The sequence below is a fragment of the Acinonyx jubatus genome, chromosome B3, assembly GCF_027475565.1.
Source record: "Acinonyx jubatus isolate Ajub_Pintada_27869175 chromosome B3, VMU_Ajub_asm_v1.0, whole genome shotgun sequence".
Classification (NCBI taxonomy): Eukaryota; Metazoa; Chordata; class Mammalia; order Carnivora; family Felidae; genus Acinonyx; species Acinonyx jubatus.
In genome coordinates, this window is record NC_069386.1 from 132197723 (window position 1) to 132223052 (window position 25330).

General features: G+C 40.6%; 2 protein-coding genes across 3 annotated transcripts in view; one reads left to right on the forward strand and one right to left on the reverse strand.

The window, feature by feature from the left end:
- The window catches only part of PPP4R3A (protein phosphatase 4 regulatory subunit 3A), a 37695-nt gene extending 23637 nt beyond the window's left edge, over positions 1-14058 (reverse strand). For both annotated transcript variants that reach the window (XM_027066436.2, XM_027066435.2), the window contains exons 1-2: positions 13074-14058; positions 2277-2332 (exon numbers count right to left, since the gene is read on the reverse strand). In XM_027066436.2, the coding sequence (XP_026922237.1) occupies positions 2277-2332; positions 13074-13215 (198 nt within the window). In that variant the 5' untranslated portion in view covers positions 13216-14058. The remainder of the gene's footprint in view (positions 1-2276; positions 2333-13073) is intronic.
- LOC106987922 (translation initiation factor IF-2-like) lies at positions 13371-22862 on the forward strand. The gene is made up of 5 exons (XM_053225106.1): positions 13371-13507; positions 13568-14488; positions 16120-19639; positions 21205-21351; positions 21595-22862. Exons 1-3 carry the CDS (start codon positions 13371-13373, stop codon positions 16136-16138), a joined length of 1077 nt encoding a protein of 358 aa, XP_053081081.1. The 3' UTR covers positions 16139-19639; positions 21205-21351; positions 21595-22862.
- Positions 22863-25330: the final 2468 nt, after the last annotated feature.

Genomic DNA, 25330 nt, shown 5'->3' on the forward strand with positions numbered 1-25330 from the left:
TTTCCCTATCAAAGATACCCCTTATTGTACACAGATGGATCCCCTGATTAAAAATTTGTCTCCTAACTGGCATATTAATTCCTTTCAGTCAATTATGTAACTGTCCATCATGAGGACCAGTAGTCTCTCGCTGAACTACAGTGATGCCAACCAGAAGTAAATAAATGATCATCTGAATAGGCTGTGCAGTATTACTAATAGAATAAATCCACAATTTTTATTCAAAATTTTAAAAAACAGCTCAAAGACTCCTTTTTACTGTCCTCAAGAACTTCTAGAGATCATAGATACCAGGCACGCATCTGTTCCACAGTGACTGAGCAGCAGTTCAAACTCAAAATAATTTATATTAACATTGTAAGATCAACACACCAGAAATTAGTCAGTTGGGAAACCCCCTAGAGTCTGCTTCATCTTTAAAATAGGTAGAATACATACTGTTATGAAAATTGCTGATAATATAACACCTACTGGAACAAACCTAAAACCAATGATCACATTAGTAATAAGACAGATTTAATACAACCATAAGCAATTACTCTGGTACAATGTAAATTCAGATTCATCTACAGGCTTAAATCAGTGCACAGCTAGCCATTTGCAACCACGTGGATGGAACTGGAGGGTATTATGTTAAGTGAAATTAGTCAGAGAAAGACAAAAATCATATGACTTCACTCATATGAGGACTTTAAGAGACAAAACAGGACAAAAGAGACTCATAAATATGGAGAACTGAGGGCTGCTGGAGGGGTTGTGGGAGGGGGGATGGGCTAAATGGGTAAGGGGCATTAAGGAATCTACTGAAATCATTGCTTCACTATATACTAATTTGGATGTAAATTTTAAAAAATAAAAAATAAAGTTAAATAAAAATACAGAAATAACCTTCAAAAAATATCAGTGCACAGTTAGACATATGCTCTTAACTGTCCATTTGACAAATTTAGAAGTTTGAAAATTTTTAGGAATTGCTCTTCTGTTTTCCTTAAAGAGCCTAAAATCATCTTTTTTATCATCCAACATTAACCTACAGGTTAAGACATATGGAGCTCTTCATTCATCCTCAAAATAGACTTGATCTTTCCTTTTTCTTCAGATGACTTTTCCTCTTCAACTAGCTAAAACCTCAAAACACTAATTTATGTATTTAGGGATAGAATAGCAATGGCAAATACTCTAGTCTCCAGCCACTCCAATCAACCAATCTTAATGGTTCTTAATGGTTTTCTTAAGACCACTAAATGCAACAGTGTTAGCAGAACATTAGACTATCAAGAAAATATTTCAACTGTACCAAATGTTTGTTGGACAAATACATCACCACTAAACAGATTTAGGAGTTAATATCAGCTTTCCCATATACTCTCTGTGTGACCTCAACCAAGTCACAATCTTTAGGGATCTAATGTGCAAAGTAAAGCCAACACTAACTTTCCTCTAGTAGTATTTTAATAGTCAGTGATGAAGCAAAGCACTTTACAATTTATTTATAGATTAATATATTTATAAAGTAATATACACATATGAATGCATTGGTAATAGCCTTTAGTCTAAATTATTTTATATCTATACCTTCAGGGTAATGCGGGGACTGATACTGCTTTTACTGGCTTTGTACAGCACTCAGTGTGTGTGTGTGTGTGTGTGTGTGTGTGTGTGTTTTCTGAATAAATACCCTTTGATGACAGTGCTACTACTAGGTACCAAATAGAGAAAGATTTACTTTCAGGTATAACTTGCTCTCTGAAGGATACAAGAAAGAGCATACTGAAACTCAAAGTTGTCTTAACAAACTGCATCACTGTTATACTACCATAAGGTCCTATTCAGGCTATGTAAGAAATCAGACTCTTACCTACACTGGATTGCTGTATAGGGACAGAAATATCCCTTCTGCACTAGCATCTACAACAGCAAAGAAAGCAGTTTCTACCATTTCGTTGTGTTAATAGCTGATTATATCAGTAGCCACTTTTTTCTTTAGGGAGAAACCAGAAAACTATACTGTTTTAGTTTTAACTTTTGAGAATTAAATCTTAGTTGCTAGAATATCTGAAATATAAACTAAGTTTAACTTGAAGTATTTTTTTTAATTTAAAATAAAATGATTGCTTTATACAGAGATTGGTTGAAATCACATTTTAGAATTAGACTAGGAAAGTATGTTGTAACCTGTTTTGAATTTCTCATTGCAAGTAATGGTGAATTTTCATTTAATCACCAAACTGAGAGGATAACATACAAGGTAAAACATAACATCTTCACATTTTTACCTGTTGTTTCTGATATGCGGTGTTAGGATTTATTTTGGACTCTAAAAGCAGAGAACCTGGGAAACAAAAGAAAAACAAAACAAAACATTCCATTATGTGATTGCAAAGCAGCACAATTACATTCCATCACATACACACACATTTCCTTTCCTGAACACTTGATATAAATGTAACTTCAGTTAAGGAAACGGTGTTTTAAAAACAATTTTAAATATAATAAAACTTGTAACCCAACAAATACTTGATATATTATGTTTACTTTTAACAAGAAGAACACAATTATCTCAAGAGTGAGGAATGGGTGGTAAAAGAAATCTAACACCTTACGGGCAGCACAGAGTAGTGACATGGCACAGCACGTAGCAGGATGACCTGGGTTTAAATCTCTGAAACACAACAGGACTTGGATACGATCCATTTCCCCAGTACATCCCCACATTATGCTTCACCTTCAGAAAGTCTCTTACTTCTGTTCCAGAATTGCCACACTTCTCCATCTTCAAATAATCAATTGTTTTCTGATAGTAAACTAATTTTAATTTGCACATTTCTGTATTTTTCCCCCCTGGCCATATCATAAGACTTGCGATATTCAGGAAATAACTAGTACTTTGTTGGGGCGCCTGGGTGGCTCAGTCGGTTGAGTGTCTGACTTCAGCTCAGGTAATGATCTCACGGTTCGTGGGTTCGAGCCCCACGTCGGGCTCTGTGCTGCCTGTCGAAGATTCTTTCTCTCTCCGTTTGTCCCCTGCTCTCTGCACACTCTATCTCAGAAGTAAACTTAAAAAAAAAAAATATTTATTTTTGAGAGAGAGAGAGAGAGAGAGAGAAAATGAGTAGGGGAGGGGAAGAGAGACAGGGACACACTGAATCCGAAGTAGGCTCCAGACACTTAACCAACTGAGCCACCCAGACCCCCCTTAAAAAATAAACTTTGATAAATTTCCCCGTGCTTCAATTTTCTTTATGCACAATTATTGGACTTTTAAATTTTGTAATTAGAAGTTGTCTAGTGTTGCATTCATAACACGAAAAAGCAGCAAGGACATGAATGTCTAGAGTCAACATTATTAAAAGCCTTCAACTATCTTTGTAAATATTCCTCCACTGTTTCCTGTAAATACTAGAACAGAAATTGCAATCTGTCATTTCCCAGTGAAATCAGAGTATTCAGGTACATTATGGATCAAACTTAACTTTTTATAGATGAGTTGTGGCATACAATTATACTCAAAACGTGGTTTCTAGCAGAAAATACATTCCCAAAACCTACTTGAAATACCTATCACATCCTCAAAAACAATCCATCTTCAAAAAACTACATAAATAACAGACTGAAACTGGATTAAAGATCCAAGAGGTCTTGTGTCTTACAACCAAAATAAGTAATGCCTCTTTAAAATTAGGGGCGCCTGGGTGGTACTGTTGGTTAAGCATCTGACTTTTTGGCTCAGGTCATGATCTCGCGGTCCATGGGTTCAAGTCCCGCATCAGGCTCTGTGCTGACTCAGAGCCTACTTTTGATTCTGTGTCTCTCTCTCTCTTTCAAAATAAACAAACCTTTAAATGAATGAATGAATAAATGTTAAACTGCACAGGGGCGCCAGTGGCTCAGTCATTTAAGTGTCCAAATTTAGCTCAGGTCTTGATTTCATGGTTCGTGGGCTTGAGCCCCGTGTCAAGCTCTGCTGACGATACAGGAACTGCTTGGGATTCTCTCTCTCTCTGCCCCTCCCCTACTTTCATGTGGACTCTCTCTCAAAATAAATGAACCAAAAAAAAAAAAAAAAAAAGTTAAGCTGCAATAAAAGCATGATCTACCCAAAAGAAAAAATTGGACATCATTGATCAATGATAATTGGATAGTATCAAAATCAAAACCTGTGCTACAAATACCACCACCAAGAATGTGAAAAGACAACCCATAGAGTGGGGAAAAATCACTGAAATCATATATCTGATTAAGGGATTTTTATACAGAACTCTGACAACTTAAATAATAAAAAGACAACCCAATTTTGGTCAATAAATCTGAACTGACATTTCTCCAAAGATATACAAACGGACCATGAACATAAGAAAAGATACTCAACATCATTAGTCATTAAAGAGATGCAAATAAAAACCACAAATAAGACCATTTAACACCTGCTAGGATGCCTATAATCAAAGACAGTGTTGCCAACCATGTGGAGAAATTGGATCCCTCATACATTTTGCTTGAGGTATGTAAAAAGGCATCCAGTTTGTAAAACAGTTTGGCAGTTCCTCAATTGCTAGAGTTACCAGCAATTCCACTCCTAGGTATATACCCAAGAGAAATGAAAACATATGTACGGTCACACAAATATGTGTACATGTAGTTTCTTAGCAGCACTTTTTCATAACAGCAAAAAAGTGGAAACAATCCAAATGTCCAAAAACTAATGCATAAATACTATTCAGCTATACAAAAAAAACAAAAACAAAAACGCCATAACATGGATAAAACCTGAAAACATTACAAGTGAAAGAAGCCAATCATAAAGGCCTATATTCTATGACTGTATTTATATGAAATGTACAGAGTGTACAAATCAGAGAAAGAGGTGTAGGTTAGTGATTGTTTAGGGCTGGGGAGGAAAGGGGAGTGAATAGGTAGTGACTTCTAATGGTTACACGATTTCTTTCAGAGAGGACAAAATATTCTAAAATTAGATTGTGGTGATGGTTGCATAATACTGTGAATATACTGAAAAATACTGAATTATACACTCTGAATGGGTGAATTATATGGCATGTGAACAATGTTTTTGAAAAAGTGTAAATACTCATTTGGTAGAATACCACATAGCAGTGTTAATGAGTGAACCAAATATGTGAATCTTATAAATATCTACCATATAATTCTATTTACATAAAATTTAAAGACTAGCAAAAATTAACCTGTGGTGTTCATACACAGGTGGAGATAGTGACTGAGAAGGGACAGGCTTCCAGAGTGCTGGTTATTTTGCAAAAATTCATCAGGCGGAATACTTACGATCTATGTGCCTTTTTGATGTATTACACTTGAAAAGTTTTTTAAAAGGTTCAAGAGTAGGGGTAAACAGAGGGGTGGAGTTATCACTTCCAATTGTGCTTTCGAAAACCACACCTGTAACAGTGTGTCAACTATACTTCAATAGAAAGAAAAGAAAAGAAAAGAAAAGGAAAAAGAAAAAGAAAAAGAAAAAGAAAAAGAAAAAGAAAAAGAAAAAGAAAAAGAAAAAGAAAAGAAAAACACACACCTGACCTGGCCGCTCTAAGAACAAAAAGTGGTAGTGGTACAACTATTATTTTTCAGGTACCAACTCCTTTTGCATTTGCTTCAAAACTCTCTCTCCATAAAATTACAGGGTTATGGGTAATTAGAAAGGAAAAACCACAAATTCAAGTGTTCCCTCCAAAAGCCCTAGCTAAAGCAAGAATAAGCACATAACTAGAAGCTTCTGATGTTGGCAAGTTTTTCTTTTTTCTGGGCCGCTCAAGATGTTCAAGTGAAGTATCTTCTGAAACACATTTTCAGTCACATCCCATGGCTTTGACCTAATATACCACCTTAGGAAGTCCAGCTCTGGTCCCCAAATACCATGCTCCCTAAGAAAGCAGTAAGTAGGCTGCAGAGGATGAAGCATGGAAACTGCCTTTTAGTTTGGGGGCTAAGATAATAACAAAGACATATTTCTAGTTTTACATCTAGGCTATCTATTAGGTAGGTTCCCTTCCGCTATCTCTTAGTTTCTACTAGATCAAGTTATGAGCACTTCTCCAATTAACTGAAAAAGAACCAGTCGAGTGTTAATACGCATCAACACAATCCTTTCTCCCAAGTTTACTTGTCTCAGTTGCTATAGCTACAGTACCCGGAATAGCCATTTCATCCTAGTAATATATGGGTATGGCTGGGGATATAGAGTTCAACTGTAGGTGAGAGGCATTTATCATGGTAGCAGAGACAACAGGGGAGAAATGAGGAAGATGATCCGTAGCAGCAGACCTCAAGCAACATTGCAGGAGGTAGAGTTGGTTCTCATTAAGGAGAACACATGCTTTTGATACCAGGTAGGTCCAATGTTAGCTTAATAACTGAAGCACATATGCAAGAGTCCCCACCCAAACTTCATTTGAGAAACATACCCATCCTCTCCAATAAAAGATGCCTTATCCCCCAAGAAGAATTCACTCTCACCCTCTCCATGACACCTCCTCCTCGTCTGACAAAGACACTCTGTCACACAGACTAGAGAAAGACAAGCCTACACAGCAAACCCCAATATCAAAGACTTGAGAAAAGCCAGTTGGCAAGGATATACTGGACACAAAGAAAAATCAAGACCATGATCAAACTAAAAGGAATGCATCAATACATGGAATTCAGTTTGTCACTGCAGAATCTATCATTCAGACCAGTAGCAAAATCAAACACCCTCAGGTGAGCTAAAGTGTATTCCTACACAGCAAATGCTTGTCGGAGTCTATGTCAAAGAAGCTCTGATAGGCCTACGAGTCCATATTTGCACACAGACTTCTTAAAAAAAAAAAAAAAATTAATTCTTTTTTTACTAATACCAAGACTGACAACCAGCACAACTTTTGGGGAGGGTCACTTTATCTGTATCTAAAAGACTTTTAAACACATACTACTCTTTGGTCTAACAGTTCTGGAAATTAGCCTACATGTTCACACAGTGCCAAGTATACGAACAAATGGGTCACTAGCAGCATCCGTAATGGTAAAAACCTAGAAACAATCTCTATGCCAGCTGTCCTCAAAGTGGGGGACCTCAAGGAGTCTGGAAAATCAAAACTATTTTCATAATATGACTAAAATATTATTTACCTTTTTCACCCTTATTTTTCTCAGTGTTGACACTGATATTGCAAAAGATTGAATGCAGAAGCAGGTTAAGAAATTAAAACAGACACTAAAGAGATTTGTAAAACTACCAAACAAGGGACACTCTTCTCACTAAATTCTGACTTAAGAAAAGCTTTTTAAAGTCTTAGTTTTAAATTCTAATATGGCAAATATCAGTAGATACAACCCACATAAAACAAAAGTTTTGGGGGATCCCAAGTTCTAACAGTATAAAGATCTCCTGGGGAAGAAAGTTACAGAAATGCTACTCTATGCCAGCAACAGTATACTTGCAGGAATTAAACATATACAATGATTTACTATGCTTTTAGATGACAGATCTGTGTATCTTAACATAGATGCCCTAATTATATAGACAAAAAGGAGGTCTGTACACTCAGGAAACAGGGGAACAATGGTACAGGAGGGAAAATGCCACTCAGAACATCACCAAGACAACTGTAAGTAGAAGTTGTCAAACATAGATAAGCAAGAATGATGGACAATAAAACATTTAGTACAACAATGAGTATAGATGATTTGAGGTCATTAAAAACTTTACCTCCCTGCTTCATGACATCTTTGTTCCTCCTGTAAAATGAAATGTATCCTTGAATCTATTCTTGTATCCTGCTGCCAATTCCCAACACACCTCAATCAAAACAAATACCTCCAGGGAGTGGGATGAGAAGTAGTTGGTAGCACACCAGTGAAGCATCATTCCAAAAGTGTCTGAATCAGAGAACCTACAACTAGTGCCTGCCGCCTGGATCCAGCCAGCAGACAGCCTGTTTGGGTTGTAGTCTAACACACAGTCATACACTGAATTCATGAAAATGTTTTAAAACGCAAAGACTTAACATTAAAAAAAAATCTAGATTTCTGGCTGAGTGCAGGAAAAAAAGACCACAGAACTAAACTATTTAATCAAAGAGTCACTAGAGCAAGACTTATGGTTAGAAAAAATGATATCCCTAGGGTTGTTGTATTAACCAAAAATTTCAAGTGCCAACCCCAGCATCTACTACATAACCAGCACTCAGTACTTGTTTTTTTTAAAGCATGGTCAAAATATCATTTCACTGGCATCACTGTGCTGCTGAATAGCAGAAAAATTAGTAATAACAATGATCCAGAAACATATTACAATGAAAGATTAATCAACAGGTTTATATTGCTTAAGAAAAATACTGTAGCAAATAATACTTAGAAAACACTCCAAGAAAACTGTTAAGATTTTTAATCTTCTGATACAGTGTTATTTAGCTAGAAAGTTCACTTGATTAGAAGATAGCATTTCCTTTCACTGGAGAAATGAGATGTTACAGTTTCTATAACTTTTATGGTTCTATTTTCAGTATCAACCAACGAATGAAGTTCAGGTTGTTAAACAGTTTAGGGGCGCCTGGGTGGCTCAGTCGGTTGAGTGTCCAACTTTGGCTCAGGTCATGATCTCACAGCTCGTGAGTTCGAGCCCCGCGTTGGGCTCTGTGCTGACAGCTCAGAGCCTGAAGCCTGCTTCGGATTCTGTGTCTCCCTCTCTCTGCCCCTAACCACCTCGCATTCTGTCTCTGTCTCTCTCAAAAATAAATAAACATTAAAAAAATTTTTAAAAAGAAAAGAAACAGTTTAGATTTGGATAAATTAAAGATTTCAGAATGAACAGGTCCAGCTGTCACTCCACGGTAAGCAGTTTAACATCTACTCATCTCTGGTATACTGTCCTTAATGCTCAAAACTAAGGGCAGGAGCTTAAGTACTGTGCTTCATTAGAGGAAATAAAACACCATCAAAAATGAGTTATTTCAAGTCCAAAATATCATCTGGGTAGGACAGCAGCATACACTTTAAACCTATAGCAATTCTGTGTTCCAAGTCCCTCTCTCCTGATTTTGTGGCTCAAGTTACACACAGCGTTTAAAAACTGAAATGAAGCCTGGGGGAAAAAATGGTGGCATTACATTAAGAGGTTCCACGCCTATGTCAAACTTTCACTACACTCCAGCCCGATCACCTATACCCGACCTAGCTGATGGACTTCAAACTGTCGAAGTTACCACCCACAACAGATGATAAATAAGGGTTTGCTCACCCTAGGCCTACTGATTTTCTACAAAAGTAGGTCTACATAAGAAAAAAAAAAACAGGGGGCTTTAAATGGACTTTTCAAAGTGAAATCTTTCTCCCACTACTGATACCGAGCTCTCCTTAGCAGCTAAATCTGGAATGCCAACTGTACACAAGATTCTATACTACTTACTAATTTATGAGAGAAAAAAAAATGCTGTTACTATCTCTGTTCAAATCACCACAACAGCCCAAACAAAACAAAACAGGCTTTCCACCTAAAGTGTTCTGACCTCCTTTTCTAATTATAGTGGGGGTGAGCCACTACCTACTACCACGTTCTACAAGAGGCAGACGTACAGGATTCTAGTTTTCGCCACAGTAGCAGTTCTGCCTCGACAAAAACACTTCCCCGTCTCATTTTCTTCATGCCCCAAGTAATACTGAAAATTTAACCTTCTAAACTCTGAAATAGGTAAGTCAGACAATAGGGGAAACTATTTTGAGATGTAAAAATTACTTAATATAACTTAAGGTAAAAACCAAATGTAAGAACACTATTCTTGATGCTTGGCAAGTAATCCAGAAAAAAAGAACATGGATATGATTTTATGTAAAAAAGACATCCTTCACTGTGTGGAGAAATTCCAAATTCTTTTATCAATTCTAAAACTGGAAGATGGAAGTGGTAAAAGCCACAATAAGACGTTAGAATGATCTGAAATAATAAACTGAGAGGGCAAGGTAAGGGATGACATTATTAACCTTCACTTCAAGCAACTTAACAGGTACAGCAGAAGTTGAAAGAAGAAAAAAAAAAACACAATACCAAGTAATTTTTATTGTTAGATGGAATTTTGCAGGTACCTGAGAAATGAAGTAATCTATCTTCATTAAAGAAAGGGTTGTGTTCGTACAAAGTATTTTACCAGTACGAACTAACGAATAAGGAACCCCTAAAAAAATGGGCTCGATAGCTTGCAGGACATCCCTTCCTCCAAGGCAAGGTGGCCTACAGATTTGCCAAGCCACTCAGTTCAGAGGGGAAAGGCACATACTTACACACAAAGATGCACCCTGTCAACAGAGAGGCCACAAGTACTTCCATTCAGAAGTGGCCTTCCTGATTTTCGGTGTAGTGTATAAAGGCCTCTAACAAGATAAAAGGCTCATTTTATGGAAAATCAGAAATACTTTCCATTTTGTTCACCACAATAAATACAGAGATTCTCAATTATCCTATAATGGAGAATGGGAGAAGCACACAATAATGGATGACCCAAATTAGCAGTCCATATAAAAACTTCCATCTGGCGTGAAGATAAACTATAATTTTAAATATCTTTAGGCTAAAAATTTTTTTATGTTCTCTGAAATAAGCTTTGAGTCTGTAAGTATAAAGCAGCAAATGCAAGTAGACAGCAATAATGGGAATTTAAAACACACTATAAACAGTTAATGATAATTAAATAATAACAGTCTCAAGCCACAGGCTAGCTGTCTGAGCCTCAGTTTCCCCATCTGCAAACTATAGCTAATAATAGTACCTACACCAGATGACACAAGTAAACAGTCTCTGGCACATAGCAGGTACTCAATAAATTTTTACTCTGAATCCTACTTGGAGTTTTCCTATTAGAAAAAACATTAACCAAACTAGGGATTATTTAAATTGGTTTTTTTTAATATTTATTTATTTTTGAGATAGAGCACGCGCAAGTTGGGGAGGGCAGAGAGGGAGAGAGAGAATCCCAAACAGGCTAAGCACTATCAGTGCAAAGCCTGGTGCAAGGCTCGATCCCACAAACTGTGACATCATGACCTGAGCCGAAATCAAGAGTGGGATGCTTAACTGACTGAGCCACCCAGGTGCCCCCAAACTAGAGATTATTTACGACATTATTCCATAAGTGTGCTGGAATTTTCTAAACCCACTCTTTGGATTTAGTTTTCCTTTATCTTAAATTTAACAAAGGCACATCAGTTATATTTAGTTCAGCTTTTTCTCTATCAATAAATAAAAATAAATAAAACTAATGGATAAAAATTAAAACCATTTTGTTTTTGCCATTCAACCTGTTTTATTGCAGAGTTCCAAGCTTTCCAAAGGGAGGAAGGGAGTTTAGGGGGTATTTCCAAAGAGGTAAAAATAAAAATGGGAAACAACCAGATCCCTACATCAGTACATTAGAACAGGAGGATTCCCTAGGATTAGGACATTAAAACATAACACTTAATACTTTAAACAAAACACTCTGCATAATGAGTCCAATTAAATACATGATGTGAATGTTAAACATGTTATTTTAAGTTATGAGATTTCAAAGAATTGACCTCAAATCTACCCACAGTTTCATTTGGAAGTTAACTGAACCTACAAAGCCCATTCTTTCAACTCATTATGTAAAAAGTTTTCCAAACATGCAAAGGAGGAGATGTTAGAGTAGTGGTGACTATGTGATAGTCACACAAAAGCATGCTAACACATTCAAACTTGTATTTTTAAGAGGCAAATAAGAGGCCTCAGAAAAATATTCCCAATGTATTCAAAATCCTTTAAATCCCTCCCAAAGGAAATAATCTCTCCAATTAGGCTATTCTGGGTAGCCTTATAAAGATAACCTGTGGCCAATATAACTCCAAATTACAATTTTTCAAATCAAATTGAAAATCGATGTCCCTTGAGTGTTCAATTACAGAAGGGTGAGTCTTGTTTGTTTTTCATGGCATGGGGAGTTCAGGGTTGAAAGTCCAATTAAAATTCCTTGAAACGAGTTTGTAATAATTCTGATACAGAACAACTACAATCCTAACAAATAGCTAGAGTGAAATTATAGACTAATGTAACAAGACAAGTTTTCAAATTCGGGAGAAACAATTTGAAAACACTTTCACCTGACGTGAACATTTTAAGTGAAACCCAAGCTATGCCACAGAGAGAAGTGGCAATCCCTAAATAAAGTAAGTCTTGAAAAAGGTGAAACACTTATTTTCAAACAACTGGGTCTTTGAACCTGGAGGGCTATTTCAAAACATGTGAAGCACAGGCACTAAGGCAGATTCAAAAGGTTTTAAAGTTACTGGCCAATTTCTCCCCACCTGTTAATTGAACCAGATAATGAATATACATTTAAGCAATCAAAAACAAACAAAAACAGCTCGTATAAAATTATTCCAAGCTTACAAGAAGTTTACACAAACAATACACAAAAATCTGTATTTGTGGAAAAGACAACACTGGGGGAACACAAATCGATCTTCTCACGGCAAAGCAGCATTTTCTCTGCCGAATGCAGAGTTGCCAGATTCAGGAACCAGTGTTGCCATCGTGCAACACGATCAAAAAACTGTAGCAGAAAAAGTTAAAAAAAAAAAAAAAAAAAGGGCACAGCAAAACGTTCTCCAAAGACTGAAACACCTAAGAACTTTCTTCGCTCCGAGAAAGTTTCACGCCTGCTTTACAGATGAGTGAACTAAGGCAGAAGATCGGATTAATCAGTGCCTTTCTCAAGGTCACTCTAGTGCAAAAGAACAGTCCGGGCTCCCGATCTTAGGCCCCCGACCTCTCCACACGCCCAGGCAGCACAGTTCAAGCGTGCTGGGCTCCCCTCGTCCCCGCAAGTGCTACCAAGCGCTGGGAGGAAAAAAGACATTTCGAGCGCTCCCCGTGCAGCTAGCTCCGGGAGGACTGGGGTGCTAGTGGCCCGTCCTCCCCGAGGGCGGCAGCCGCCCCCAGCCCCAGTCGCCCCCTCCGTTCTCGCATTAGCCCCAACCAACCAGGGAGGTGGCCCAGGGCCGGGGTGGGGTGAGGGAGGGGAAGCAAGGGTCCCGCCGCAAAGGGCTTCACTTACCATCGCTCTCGGCCCTGACAAGCAGGGACATGCCCTTCAGCCGCTCCACGTAGCCCGACGAAACATGCCCGGTGCCCCGGTCGTCCCACTGCCGGTCCTCGTTGAGCGTGTAAACCTTCACCCGCCGCCGGGTGTCGGTCATCGTGCCGCCCGGGGGCCGGGGCAGAGGCCCCGCTGGCGTCGCCCAGGAAGGGGGGCCGGGACAGGCGGGAGCCAAGGCAGGAGGACGCCCGCAAGCGGAGGACGCCCGAGCCTCACTGCCGCCGCTGGCCGCTGCGGGGCCGCGGGGCCGCCCGCATGGCCCGCTCCCGGGCCCGAGCTCTGGGCCCCGGCCTTTCCTCGCCTCCGACTCCTCGGCGCTATTGTCCAGGCCCGGCGAGCCCGGCCGCCCCGACAGGGGCGCGCAGCGCTTCGCAGCCTCCCGCCCCGATGCGGTAGGAACTCGAGGCGCCGGTCACTGCCCTGCTCCCGCCTCCGCCATGATCTCCGCGAAGCCGCTTCCCGCGCCGCCGCCGCCTCCTCAGGCCGCCGCCGCCATGTTTTCCTTCCTTATACCTGGCCCTGCCACCGCAGCCAGTGGCTCCGCTCCGCTCCCCTGCTTCAGATGTCCCCAGCCGAGGGGTGCCTGCTCCTGTTACAACTGCTACCACCGCGCGGGAGACTACGAGAGCCCCCAAGCGCACGAGCGCTCCTGGCTCCTGGAAGTCCCTCTCCCTTCGCCGCTGCCACCGCCTCTTCCGTCTTCCTCACGAAGCCAAAGCCGCCGCCATCTTGGTTCGCCCCTCAATAGCGGCGCGCGGGGCCACCCAGGCAGCAGCTGCAGGGGCGGCCCGTTGGCCCCACCATTTAAAGAGACAGGAGCGAGGCCGGGAGCCTCGCTGCGGCGGAGGCCGCGGACGGAGGCGGGAGGCGGGCGCCGAGTTGCCGAGGTGGCGGGAGCGCAGGGAGCGGAGGAGGCGGAACGCTGGTCGCGCCGGTGACGGCCCGGGGCTCCCTCGCGCTCCCTGCACGCACCGTCGTGCGAGCGCGGGGCGGTGTGTGCGCCGTCGCGCCCTGTGTTCGTCATCAACCCCGCTCGGGGATTCGAAAGGGGCGTGGAACTCGCCTCCGGCCTCGGCGCGCCTGCCCGCTGTGTGCCCGCCGCGCGCCTGGCGTCTCGGGCTCCGAGTGCGGCCGCCTTCCCCGGTGGCTCACCGTCCAGCAGCTGCTGTCCCTGCCTGGCCTGCAGGCAGGCGCCGGGCCGCGTCGCCCCGGGGCCCCGTCGCGGCGTGTCCGCCTCCGCGAGTGTCCTCTCCCGGCCTCGGCTCCCGGAGCGCAGGGTCCGGGAGGCGCCGGAGCCTCGCGGACTCCAGGCGTTTCTCCTTTGGGGAGAAGCTGAAAAGCTTCCGGGAAAGGCCGCAGGTTTGCACGGCGAGGTCAGTCGCAGGTCTTGGGAGCCGCCATGGGGCACGCACTGGTGTGGCTAATCCAGAAACGGGACGGCTGGCGCCAGACCCGAAGTGACAAGTCTAAAACCTCCCCTTACATTCCCACTACTCCCGCCATTCCTTTAGTCTTCATCAGAACTGTTCTTTTCTAGTCCTCCATGTTGCCAAGAAAAAAAAAAAAAATCGTGAAGGGTTTACGAAACCAGATACGGATACGATACAATGTAATCGGGATGAGTAACTCCCAACGTTAGATGTTAAACACTGCTAATCTTCACAAAGGAATCAGATTCTCGTTCCAAATTCTTAACGCTCATGATAGTAAAAGCCGCCGTTTGGGGGGCTTTTCCTATTTGCCAGGCCGTCTAGGTCATTGCTGTCCACTAGAAATAAAATGAACCCCTTGTAATTTAAAATTTTACAGCAGCCGCTTTTTGAAAAAGTACAAAGAAACTGCTGAAATTTATTTTAATGTGTTTTATTGAATGCAGTCTCTTCAAAATACTCATACGAAATTCATGACATTTTACCTTTTTTTTCCCGAACTAAGTTCAAGATGCGAGGTGTGGCTTGCTCATGGTGTAAATGTCTACTTGGAAGGCAAATTTTCATCGCAAATACCTAATCGGCATTTAACGTTCATTAAATTTACAACTGAAAAAGTAGATTCACATGCTCAAGTTATTTCAAAAATGATTTTCCAAAAACAACTATCAATTTTTAAATGTAAAATTCAATTAAAATGAAATAAAGCTTAAAATTCAGTTCCTCATTCCCGGGTAAGCCACGTTTTAAGTGCTCAGTAGCCACCTGTGTCTAGTGGCCACTGTTAACGCAGGTTCAGCTGCTTACATCACCAATAATCTCATCTCAGACCTGCAATGCAGTTCGTGTTACACCCATCTACATTCAGAAAGAGGCCCTGACAGCATGACCAGTGCTGAGGAGTTCCCCAGGATGTGGGATTTTCTGTTTTAAAATCAGAAGTTGGGGGCGCCTGGGTGGCGCAGTGGGTTAAGCGTCCGACTTCAGCCAGGTCACGATCTCGCGGTCCGTGAGTTCGAGCCCCGCGTCAGGCTCTGGGCTGATGGCTCGGAGCCTGGAGCCTGCTTCCGATTCTGTGTCTCCCTCTCTCTCTGCCCCTCCCCCGTTCATGCTCTGTCTCTCTCTGTCCCAAAAATAAATAAACGTTGAAAAAAAATTTAAAATCAGAAGTTGGGACCTTTCCTCCCTCCCACCTCCCAGTCAAATACAAAGACACGCTTACAAAGAACAGCTGCAGACTTTTATTTGCAAACAAAAGTGGAAAATGATAAAAACAAGGCAGTTTTCTCTAAAATGTAAAATGCTGTAATTTCAAGCATCAGGGCATGACAGCAATTTTGTCCACTTTGGATGCAGTAAGACGTCATTACATGTATTTGTATTATTATTTACTCGATCCTCAAACCAAACATGAAATAATTTGTGGGAAAATCAGCTGGTCTCACTGCCTTCACTCTCACCTCCCTCCTAAAACATGCTGTATATTATAACTGGTGGTGATTTGTCCGAGTTAAGTACAATCTAGCCAGCCAATATGTTTTTATTTCTACTATTTGTATTTTTCCCCATTCTAGGTTAAGAGAAAGAACTTGAGCCGTTGAAAGAAAGCTCTTCTCCCTTCTGAGGGCACCAGTGAAAATCAGACCTTGCCATAATGGATAGGTGTTACTGGGAGGTGACCTGTGGAACGCAACAGGGTAACTAACATTGGTGTCTCTACTCAGGAGGTGGGTGCTGCTGTGGCATACAACGTGCTCCTTAAGTGGATTCTTTTGTAGCCAAGCCAACTTCCCAGCTAAGAACAAGCCCAGCACCTGAAAACAGGTCTACAATGACTAAATCATGGTCTGAAATGGGCCATTAGCGTCCTGTCTCTCACCAGGCATATCTGTCTTGAGAGAGACAACCCAGTTCCTGAAACTGCTTTCGATCTAGGGGAGGGAAATCAGGTTGGGGAGGTGGGGAGGTGACTCATGCCCGTGTATCCTTTCCTTTTTCTCTACCACTTCTGACAAATAAGTCTCCTCTCTCACCTTTTTCGAGACTGGTGTCAAAGAGTGCTTTATTTGGTTGAGATGCATAGGTACTTAATGAAGATTTGAAATGAGCTGTCTGCAACAATTTAGTCCACAACCATTTTCTAATACTTCAGGTAAAAATGTGAGTCATTTTCACGTTTTTTTCACCTTTGTACGGAGTCCCTCACCAGGGCCTGCTAACTTACTTCTCTTTCATATCCCCTGGATTTGATTCTGCTATTTTATTTCCTTGGTCATCACCCTAGGATTTGTTGCACCTGAAATTTTCCAACTAAGTTACACAAAGTAAGTCCAGAAATTGTTGATATTCAACTGCTCAGAGCCCTGTGAAAAACACTCCCAGGCACTAGCAGAAAGTAGCAGCGTTAATTAGCATCAGCATTTATATTAGTTTGCAGGGCAACGGAGAACCCAGAGACTTCTTTCAGTGTGCATGCTGCACAGTCTCCCACTTGTCTCCCAAGCCCTCATGCATGACAGCCCAAGCACCCAGAAGTAAAAGCAAGGATTCCTAAGGAATGGTCAAAGGAAATATTTAGAGCAATAAAGAGAAAGAGGAGATGGGTATTGGAATTAACCATGGGGAATTTCAGTGCACACATGCTTTCTTAGTTTTGTACATTTCCCTCAGGGGAAATGCTTTGTGTGCTTACAAATGGACAGCCCCTTTCTGCTGCTTGCTAGGTGTTTGAATAGCTCTAGCTGTGTGCATTATTCAGGTGATGGCCAATGTGGCAGTCAGGAGAACATGCCTTTGCAGACCTCTTTTTACAAGGAACAAAATTCACCAAAGACCCCAGCTGCTGCACTCTGAAATTTATCACGGTGCTTAGGTACAGCATACCTCCCACAGGGTGCTCCCCACCAATGACTGGATGCAGCAGGATACTAAGGCAGTTGTCCTGGGAGACATCTCTTCTATAGGCTGACTTTGGCTCAAGGACTCCCTGACCAGCTTTGCCAAACCTTCCTTAGGGTGCACAACATTCCAGGATGCTTCTCCCAACCTTCTCTCCCTCTTACTTCACTCAGGATTAGATGCCTCTCCCAGCCATTCTGTCTCTCTATTTCCTTTCAAATAGGTGTTTCCTTAAGTAAAATCCTTACATGTTAATCTGCTCTTGGTGTGTGCTTTTTGGAGGACCCAGACTAGTGCTAAATTCAGCTCTTAGATGCAGTAAGTCTTTAAATGTAAAAGGGATAAGTCTTGATTTATCCACGATACGAGATTTTAACTAGGAATGAGAAAACAAAAATTTACTTATGATTATGTTGAGGCCTGCTGAATTATATATTGAGAGTTGATATGTACTTAATGTATTTGACTTTTATAATCTTTGCTAAAGCTTTTCTACAGAATGAGGTTTGTTTTTTTTTAATGTGTATTTTTGAGAGAGAGAAAGAGTGTGTGCTTGAGCAGGGGAGGGGCAGAGAGAGAGGGGGACAGAGGATCTGAAGTGGACTTCGTGCTGACAGCAGAGAGCCCGTTGTAGGACTTGAACCCACAAAATGCAAGATCATGACCCGAGCCGAAATCGGATGTTTCACCTACTGAGCCACCCAGGCGCCCCCCAGGATGAGAAGGTTTTAAATACAACTTTCACTTTGTTCTTTCTCTGATCTTTCTTAAGAATTCTGATTTCTGTCTGTAGGTTTGCAATACAAAAAGAGATTCTCTTTTTTCGAAAAGAGAACGCATCTCATCTCAACTCAACTCAACTCATTAACTCATAACTCAACTCATTAACATGTAAGGATTTTATTCGAGGAAACACCTATTTGAAAGGAAATAGCCAGAATGGCTGGGAGAGGCATGCGTCTAATCCTGAGCGAAGGAAGAGGGAGAGAAGGTTGGGAGAAGCATCCTGGAATGCAGTGCCCAGGTCTTTTGAGGTTCTGAGGTCTATTAAGAAGAGAGATGAACCAGTCCTTTCATCTATACCCTATCTTGGCCTCTGAAACTTCCCTTGTATGATTGGTCATGAATGCAATCTCTTTCCTTAGAACTCCACGAGTAAACATCATCTAACATCGTTTAAAAACTTGCCCTCAAGTTCTTTGACATTTTTCCCCACTAGAAACGGAGTCTTTGTCTCCTCCTTTAAAATCTAGGCTGGTCTTGGTGACCTGTTTGTAATCAGTAAAACGAAGCAGAAGCGACGCTGTGTGACGTTGGAGGCGGGGCAACGGTTTTCTGGAGTGCTTTCTGCCTGGTTTTCTCGGAATGCTTTCTGTGCCATCAGGTGAGAAGCTCCCCTCTCTTACTAGGCTGAATGTCGCCGCTCTGGTAGACAGTCTTGGCTGAACTCCCAGTTGACAGACAATGTCAACTGCTGCTAGCCTTGTGAATGCTTCATCTTAGACAGCCATGGCCCCGTTGAGCTCTTGGATGACAGCGGCACAACCATCTGACTACAACCACACAGCAACCTTCAGACGAGAACTACCCAGCTAAACCCTTCCCCAATTCCCGACGTGTAAAATCGAGAGCAAAATAAAATGGCCACAGTAAGCCACTGAGGTCATTTGTTACATAGCATTAGGTCATTTTGTTACATAGCAGTAGTAACAAGAGCATAGGTTTGCTTGGGTAATTTATTCTAATCACAAAGAAATGTAGCAGTACACTTTCCAGGGGTGGAATAGATGGAATTTAAATTGTTTTTCATTTTTAAAAACCTTTCTTCTGATAGGTTCCTTGTAGAACTCTTAAGCAGATACAAGGACACAGTCTAGATTCAAATATCTGACTCTGGTTCCAAAATTTGATTTGGGAAATATAGATCAGATCTTATTAAATCAACCTTATAGGAACTGTATGGATATTTTATAATACTGAAAATCTCTGTTTTGGTGTTTTTTATTTTATTTTATTTTACAAAACTGGCCTTGAAAATTTTGTTTCATTAAACTTAACTTTCACTTATTCTTTCTATCTGAAGTTGGATCAAAGGGGGAAAAAAGAAGGGGGAGATGATGATAAAAAATGAGGGCAGAACCTTCTTTCTATCAGTGACTACGAGAACACTGTGTTTTCTCTGAGAGACAGTTAAAGGTCAGTGTTCCTTTCACAAGCTCTGAGCAGGACTGATTAAAACAAAGAACACAAGCTTGCCAGATTAATGTGGGAAAGGAGAAAACTGAAGTTGAAGTTGAAGTTGAGGTGTCCTGGCTAAGGTACCTCAGAAAGCAGAGCCTGAGACAAAGACTTGAAAATCAGTATTCGGCTGGAGAATGTGAAGAAAAGCAAGGAAGAGGGGTAAAAGGCAGGAGGCACCAATATGGGGAGGTGTTCCCCAAACATCGCCACCGCCGCGGATGAAGATTTCTTTGGTTCCATGAACCATTAATCTGGTGGGTGAAATGGGGCATTTATCCATAGCTCCCATGTCCCTAGTCAAAAGTTCGCCAACCGTGTTCACTTCTGAGTTATGCACGGTTGGACTTGGAGTGGTTTCTCATGGCACCCCCACGCTACAGCACTGGAGAGGCCCTGGGGAGGGAAGGGAGAAAAGCACATGACACACAACTGTGGAGGCTATTAGGTCACACCTGGGTGAATCCAGTCTAAAAATCTGGCTTTCGAATTTATTGAGAGTGTAAATACTTCATATTCTTTTTAAATATTAAAAGTTATTTTTAAAATCTATTTTTTATATTTGCTTAATGGTATCCAAAGCATATAGTACAAGTTCCTCTGCTTACAGATTCTAGCAGCAATTATGAAGCTTATAACTATACATAATGGCAAACATATCAATTTGTTTAAAACCCATTGGGTAGATTTAAGTCATTCTGCTAAAAAAGAACTCTTTTTTCCGCCTGAAAATCATAAAAACATTTCACATCCTAAGAAATGGCTATTGTAAGTGGGATGAAAAGATGTTTTGGTCAGTGAGAATAGTTGGGCATGTATTTAACCATCCGTATTATACCACTCACCAGATTCTGACCCTGGGTATAATTATCTAATTCCTTTTTGAACTATGAAGAATTTTGAAACCATAGAGAGCAAAGCACTCTGTCCATGGCTCTAACCATAAAATAAAAATGGAATTTTGTAGAACACATTTAATATTATTTGAATTGAGGTCTGGGATGCTAGTACTCACACACTGATGAACGCTTGTCAGAAAATTTCAGGATCTTAGGGGATGAGAATGGCATTTGGCAAGATAAAATCTTTGGTTTATAGCCACTCTAGGACTTACCCTGGCTTGAAGTCAAATGTGCTAGTTATTCTTCACCTGACTGCCTTCCCTGGGTCTGTGGCTTGGGTACTGATCCCCATGGAGGGTTTCACCCAGACTCTCTTGCCCTGTGGCTCATTGTTTCCGGTTGGGTTCAGTCAGTAGGAGGAATGGCAGGAGATTATTGAGGGAAGAAATAAGAGGAGAAAGTGATTGTGGTATTTTTTCTTTTGTCCTCTTTTTCCTTCAGTTCTGTCAGGGACAAGTAGTTTGATGTGGCTGGGGTGCAGGGGGCTATAGTAGAGCGAGATGGTGCTAGAATTTGGTAGGGACCACATCCTGAAGGCTTCTCTTTGTTTTGGATTTTATTCTGGAGGGTACAGGGATTCATGAAAGGATTTTTTTTATTTATTTATTTTGAGAGAGAGAGAGAGAGACAGAGAGAAGGAGAGATAGAATCCCAAGCAGTCTCCATGCCATCAGAAGGAACCTGATGTGAGGCTTGAACTCATGAACCATGAGATCGTGACCTGAGCTGAGATCAAGAGTCTGACACTTAACCGCCTGAGCCGCCCAGGTACCCCATGAAAGTATTTTAAAAGTAGGGGAATGTGATAACTGGATTTATGCTTTTTCAAGATCCCTCTGGAAGCATTGTGGAGGAAGAATTAAAGAGAAGTGACATCAAAGCAGAAGGGTCCATTTATAAATTAACTGTCCCAAGTTAGGCAAGAAATGACAAATTCTTGGCTTTAAGGCAGTGTCAGTGAGTAGAGAGGGGTAGGAGTGGATTTCAATTACTCTTTTCTTTCCCAAACAGGGAAGTTATCAGTGGGGGTGCTGGAACTCCCATTCTCTCCCAGCAGTCATGAGGAGCGTCTCAGCTTGGAAGTCAAGAAGGCCAAGTGCAAACCTGCACTTTCACCCCCACCTGGCAGTAATGAGGCAGCACTCCCTTCCCTGGCTGGAGTGGGGTCAGAAAAAGCCATACAGGGTTTAAGTAAGATCCAGAGTCTCATAACATATTATCTAAAATGTCCTGATTCCATTAAAAAATCATTGTCCTATCAAGAACCAGGCAGAGCCCAAATAGAATGAAAAAATACACTCAACAGATGCCAACACTGAGATGGCAGAGATGTTAGAGTTACCTGGCAGAGATTATGAAGCATTCATCATAAAAATGTTTCAACTAGCAACTATGAATACACTTGAAACAAGTGAAAAAACAGAAAGTCTCAGCAAAGAAATAGAAGAAGCAATTAGAAATTTTGAGAAATAAAAAAATATAGTGAAAAACTAAAATAAAAAACTCAATGGATGAGCCCAGTAGCAGCATCTAGGAGACAGAGGAGAGAATCCATGACCTTGGAGACAGAACAATAGAAATTACTCAATCTGAGCAATAGAGAGAATAGGCTGGAAAAAAAAAATGAGCAGAGCCTCAGAGACCTGTGGGTCTTCACGAAGATCCAACATTCATGTTATTGGAGACTCAAAAGACAGGTAGAAAGAAGACCGGGCTGAAAAAGTACCCAAGGAAATAATGGCTGAAAACTCCTACAATATGGCAAAATCCATAAACCTACAGATTCAAAAAACTGAGTCTACTCCAAACAGTAAACCTAGAGAAACAGCACCATTTGCATTATAGGCAAGCTTCTGAAAACTAAAGAAGTATTGAAAGCAGGGAGAAGCACCTTAACTATAGGGGGAAACAATTTGAATGACAGCAAATGTCTCATCAGAAACCAGAGGCCAGAGGGAAATGGCACAACATTTTTCACGTGCTGAAAGAATTGTTAATCCAGAATCCTATACCCAGGGGAAATATTCCTCATGAGTGAAGGAGAAATCAAAGCATTCCCAGGTGAAGGAACACAGAGGCAATCTGTTGGTGGAAAATTACCTTAAGAAAATGACTAAATGAGATTCTCCAAGGAAAAAGGAAACAATAAAAGAAATCTTGGAACATGAGAAAAAAAGAACGTGGTAAGCAAAAATATGGATAAATACAACTGGCTTCCCTTCTCATACTGAGTTTTCTAAAGTACATTTGGTTGTTGAAAAAAAGATCATAACACTGTCTGATGTGTATCTTAATGTATAAGGAAGAAATACCTAACATAAATATATGCAACAGGGTAAAGGGATATAGGCAAACTTTCCACACTTTTCTTGAACTGGTAAAATGATGACATTGGTCAACTATGATAAGACTACATATATATATATATATATATATATATATATATATATATATATATAATTTATTTATATTTATGTATATACATACTTGCATATGTACATATATATGCACACACATTCTTGTGTATGTATATACATATACACACACACAAACACACACAGAGCAGACACTAAAAAGCCATACAAAGAAACACACTTAAAACACTACAGATAAATCAAAATGGAATTCTAAAAACTACTCAAGTAACCCCATAGAATAGTGGGAAAAAGAAAACAGCTAAGCACCAAAAATGAAATAGCAGACTTAAGCCCCAACATACCAATAATTATAAAATATAAATGGTCTAAATACACCAATTAAAAGACACGGATTGACAGAGTGGGTTAAAAACAGCCCAAGCATATGTCATTTACAAGAAACTCCCTTTAAATATAACAATGTTGGGTTCCTGGGTGGCTCGGTCGGTAAGCGTCCGTCTTCAGCTCAGGTCATGATCTCATGGTTCATGAGTTCGAGCCCTGCAACAGGCTCTGTGCTGACAGCTCAGAGCCTGGAGCCTGCTTCAGAATCTGTATCTCCTTCTGTCTCTGCTCCTTCCCCACTCACGTTCTGTCTCTCTCTAAAAAATAAATAAACATTAAAAAAAAAATTTTTTTAATGTAGACAGAGTAAAAGGATAGAAAAAAAAAAGTATCATGCAGACAACCACAAGAAAGCTGCAGAGCTACAGATCAGAAAGAGAAGACTCAGAACAAAGAAAATTTCCAGACACAGAGAAGGACTTGATTTAATAATAAAAGGTCAATCCATCAAGACATAGTAATCCTAAATGTATATGACCCAAACAACAGAGCTTCAGAATGTGTGGATAGAACTGAAAGGAAAAATAAACAGTTCCACAACTACAACTGGAAACTTCAACACCCTCTGAAAATTGATAGAGCAAGTGGACAGAAAATCAGCAACGTTGTCGAGGAACTTCAACAACAGCATCAACCACAGGATCCAATCAACATTTATAGAATTCCACCCAACAAAGCACAATAAACTTTCTTTTCAAGTGCCCACAAAATATACCTAGGTAGATCATATCCTGGGCCCTAAAACAAACCTCAATAAATTTAAAAGAATAGAAATCAGGGCGCCTGGGTGGCTGAGGTGGTTAAGGATCCAACTTCGGCTCAGGTCATGATCTCACAGTTCGTGGGTTTGAGCCCCGCATCGGGCTCTGGGCTGATGGCTTAGAGCCTGGAGCCTGCTTCAGATTCTGTGTCTCCCTCTCTCTCTTCCCCTCCCCCACTGATGCTCTGTCTCTCTCTGCCTCTCAAAAATAAAGAAATGTAATAATAAAAACAAAATTATAAAAAAGTAAACATTTTTAAAAAATAAAAGAATAGAAATCATACAGAGTGTGTTCTGCAATCACAATAGACTCAAACTAGAAATCTGTAGCAAAAAGAGAACAGGTATGTCCCTAGCAAATGGAGACTAGACAACATATGTATATATAGCCCATGTATTAAAGAGGAAGTCTCAAGGGAAATTAAAAAAAAAATTAGCTGAAGAACAATAAAAATACATTATTTTAACAATAAAAATGAGCTGAATGAAAACTAAAATACAAATTTTAATAGCATGTTACAATTTGTAGGACACAGCTAAGGCAGAGTGGAGGGAGAATTTATAGTTATGCATTGGTTAGAAAAGAGGAAAATTCTCAGATAATCACCTAACCTTTCACCTCAAGACCTAGGAAAAGAAGAGCAAAATAGATCCACAGCATACAGGAAAGAGGAAGGAATAGAGGTTAGAGCAGAAATCAATGAAATTGGAAGCAAAAATAATAGAGGAAGTCAATTAAAAAAAGAGACGATTCTTTGAAAAGATCAATAAAATTGACAAACCTCTACAAAGACTGACAGAGGAGAAAAAAGACAAATGGTCCACGTGAGGAATGAAATGGGATATCATTACAGACCCTGCAGGCATCAAAAGGGTAAGAAGGGAATACTATCAACTGCTCTATACACATAAATCTGACAGCTGAGATGAAATAGACCAATTCCTTGAAAAACACAAACTACCCCAACTTACCTAATACAAAATAGATCATTTGAATAGCCCTAGCGTTGTTAACCCTATGCATTTGTAATTAAAAATCTCCCCCGAAAGAAATCTTCAGGCCCAGATGTTTCACTGGAAACTTCCTGTCAAGATCCTTAACTTAATGACCTCTTTTGTCATATAATGTAATATTACCCTTTTGCTGTATAAGGGGACATTTGTGGGTTCTGGGGGTTAGGATGTGATCTTGTCTTTTTGGGAGCCACCATTCAGCCTACTGCAT